The following is a 3,823-nucleotide window of genomic DNA, read 5'->3' on the forward strand; positions in this document are numbered from 1 at the left end:
ACTACAGGCACCTGCCACAACACCCAGCTATTTTTTTGTTGCAGTTTGGTGGGACTGGATTCGAACCTGCCACCCTCGGTATATGGGGTTGGCGCTGAGATACAGGCGTGTTTTAATTTTTAAAAGCCTTTAAATCACTTCATTTTTTACTCAAGGCCTTCAAAATCTAGGCCTTTCACTAGGAGAAAGAAATCAGGAAAATCTAGAGCTGGGAGATGTGTTAGGAGAAAGGTAAGAAAACAAGAGGGCTGCACTCATGGTTTCTTCAGCCATGTCTGAGAAGATGGAGAGAAAATCCTGAAACCAAGAAACTGAAGCATCCCCATATTTGCAGCTACTCACGGTTTATGATAGTTTACATTTATAATCCTTTGTAACATCTAATGCGACTTCTGTCAAATAAGGCAGTAATCACAAAAATCAATTAAATCTCCCTAAATTATTTTTGTAGAAAGTTATTATATGAATATATTTTGATAAATGAATTATTAACTCAATTATATTACTTCTTTAGTTTTTTTACATAAGCCAGTAAAGCATGTTGAGGTGCTTAGCCTCAATATGTCACCATAGCTCAACCTCTGGAATAGTTCCTTACTCTTTCATCTTTCACAGTGGGGTAGGGTGGCGTGGGGCTTCTTAGCCTCTGGTCATTACACAAAAATGGGATACAAACCTACAAGTATGATATAATACTTTTAAGACAAAAATCTATGTTTGCCACAGGGAAATTTAAAACTAAAATAAAAAGTACAGAAAAGCAGACTTCTCTGAATCAATTTTTCAAAGTTCATCAATATGACCTTCAGTCTTTTACTTTCTTTCTTTCTTTCTTTCTTTTTTTCTTTTTTTTTTTTTTTTTTGCAGTTTTGTCCTGGGGCTGGGCTTGAACCCAGCACCCCCGGTATATGGGATCGGTGCCCTACCCCTTGAGCCACAGGAGCCACTCTGACTTTTAGTCTTTTCTAAGACTATTCTCAAAGTGATTCTAGGATTCATTTGATGAAAATAATGCAAGGATTGCTAAAAGAACAACAGAATATGACTTTATCCTATCACATTGTTTCTCAAATGATGGTATACAAGTTCTGGGTAGTACATCAGTACATGTTTATAATTTCAAAAGTTATATATCTATTTTGATGGAAAACAGAACAAATATAATTATCACATAAAACTAAATTGTGAGACTCCCTCCCTCCTTACCTGTTCCCAGGTAATGCCTGATTTAAAAAAAAAAACTAAATTGTGAGTTTTAAATGCTGAATAATATTACCTAGAAGGCTAAAACTCCTGAGTCCCTTTATAAAAAATATCGAGTAATAACAGATATGGTAAAAACTAAAGGAAGTAGACAAATAACATAAATGTGAGAAATATTGCTCTTTCATGTTTATTTCAAGTTTATGTGATTGGCTGCACTATAGCATTGTCTTGAATAATCAGTGTTTATGATTTAAAAACCTGATAATATAAAACTTATAGGTGAATTACAGGTAAATAATTACAAGTTATTGCCTTCAGAATTTCTGCTTATTTCTTTAAAAAAGTTTCTAAAATCAGATTTAGAACATTACTTCCAATATAATTTTGTTTATAAAATAAGTTATTTTCACTATTTATAACCCCTCCTGGGAATATGCTGCTAGTTTAAGGTCTTAATTTTTTGGTTTCTAAGCAGTAAACGTTTATTTATAAGCTTTCTTTCCACTATGAATAATATGATATTGAATGGGATAAAAAAATTCCCACATTCATAAATTCATATGGTTTTTTCCATCATGAGTTATGTGTTGCTGAGTAAAGGAAGGACTATGGCTTAAGGTTTTGTCATACTTATATTCACTTAGTTTCTCCCGAATATGGATTTTCCTATGTTGATTAAGGTGTGCACTCTGGCTAAAGGCTTTCCCACATTCATTACATTTATAGGGTTTCTCTCCTGTATGAGTTCTCTCGTGTTGATTAAGATGTGTTCTCTGGCTGAAGGCTTTGCCACAAAAACTACATTCATAAGGTTTCTCTCCAGTATGAAGTCTATAGTGTTCAGTAAGGGATGTGATACGGCTAAAGGCTTTACCACATTGGTTGCATTTATAGGGCTTCTCTCCAGTATGAATTCTCAGATGTTGAGTAAAAGATGAATGCTGACGAAAGGCTTTCCCACATTCATTGCATATAAAAGGTTTTTCTCCTGTGTGAATTCTCTGATGTTGAATAAGATGTATCCTCTGACTGAATCTCTTTCCACATTCATCACACTTATAGGGCTTCTCTCCTGTAAGGACTATCTGAGGTTGTGTAAGAGATGAGTTGTGGCTGAAGGCCTTCTCACATTCACTGGGTTTCTCTCTGGTATGAATATGATTAGTAAGAAGAATATGTTGATTGAAGATTTTTCCACATTCATTATATTCATAGGGCTTCTCTCTGATATAATTTCTCTGATAATAAATCAAGTCTGAATTATGTTTGATGCTATTTCCCTGTGTGTCAAAACTAAGAGGTATTTTAATGGAAGGAGTTCTTGGATGCATAAGGTTTGAGTTCAGATTATAGTTTTCTGTAAATTTACTGCATTCGAGGGTTCTCTCCTGAGTGATCTTCTTGTGAGTGAGAGATAGTTGTCCTAAATGTTTCTGCTGGTTTTCTTGGTTAAACTCTAATTGGTAATCAAAGTCCCAGAGTCCTCCTAAGATGGAGTACCAGAAACTGTCTCCTGTTAGTCTCTCCATTATCAAGTCATGGGTTTGATTTTCAGCAGAAATATTCTGGTTTAGAGTTGACTTTTTTATTTCAGGTTGGTTTTTCCCATCTAAAAGAAATTCAGAACATACAAATATTTTCCAATATTCTCTATGCTTTCGAAAAGAAATTGTTGCATAATGAATTGTTAAATAAAACTGACAGTGATGTGTACAAGGTATATGCAGCATTGAAAGTTTTCAAGTATGACCACGTAACAAGGGGAAAGATTAAAAAGACAAGAATCCATGAGCAGGGAGAATATTTTAAAACATTGTAATCATAAAAAAAGAAGAAATCATTCAGGAGTATCCATGGTTGGAGGTGGACAGAGAATAAGAAATATCAGAGAAAGATCTGTGTTCAGATGTGAGAGAAAGAAGAAATCATTCAGAAGTATCCATGGTTGAATATGGATAGAGAATAAGAAATATCAGAGTAAGGTTTGTGCTCAGATGTGGGAGATAGAGAAATGACCATCCTTAAGGAAGGCAGTTCTGAGTCTATGCCCTTACAAACCTCATCTGTAGATTATTCTATTATAATGCCAGTTACTTGTTTACTTAAAAAATATTTATTCTTATTTTTAATCTTTTGCTTAAAATAATAAAACTAATACTTGCTTAAGATAAAATATTCATATAGCACGGAAATGTATAAGGAAAGAATTGCACCTCTAAGAGCAGCGGTTCTCCACCTGTGGGTCGCAACCCCTTTTTAACAATGAAAATACATTGCAGCATTAGGAAGGTTGAGAACCATTGTCTTAAAGAATCTGTCAGTTGTCTAGATTCTATTGTGCCAGATTTTCCCTATGCCCACACATACATATATGAAAACCATATTTTGAACATGACTTATGCATAAAAAATATCCCTTTGGGCTCGGCGCCTATAGCTCAACCGGCTAAGGCGCCAGCCACGTACACCTAAGGTGGCGGGTTCGAATCCCCAGCCTGGACCCGCCAAAAAGAACAATGATGGCTGCAAGCAAAAATAAAATAGCCGGGCGTTGTGGCGGGCGCCTGTGGTCCCAGCTACTTGGGAGGCGGAGGCAGGAGACTCGCTTGAGCCCAGGA

At 35.6% G+C, this 3,823-nt stretch overlaps 1 protein-coding gene across 1 annotated transcript in view; it reads right to left on the bottom strand.

The window, feature by feature from the left end:
* Nucleotides 1–1,754: 1,754 nt before the first annotated feature.
* ZNF713 (zinc finger protein 713) overlaps nucleotides 1,755–3,823 on the bottom strand; it is a 21,590-nt gene continuing 19,521 nt past the window's right edge. Inside the window, exon 4 of the mRNA XM_003794265.2 lies at nucleotides 1,755–2,815. Coding sequence (XP_003794313.2) covers nucleotides 1,755–2,815 — 1,061 coding nt within the window. The remainder of the gene's footprint in view (nucleotides 2,816–3,823) is intronic.

This window comes from Otolemur garnettii, unplaced genomic scaffold (assembly GCF_000181295.1).
Source record: "Otolemur garnettii isolate 467f Iridium unplaced genomic scaffold, OtoGar3 scaffold00077, whole genome shotgun sequence".
Classification (NCBI taxonomy): domain Eukaryota; kingdom Metazoa; phylum Chordata; class Mammalia; order Primates; family Galagidae; genus Otolemur; species Otolemur garnettii.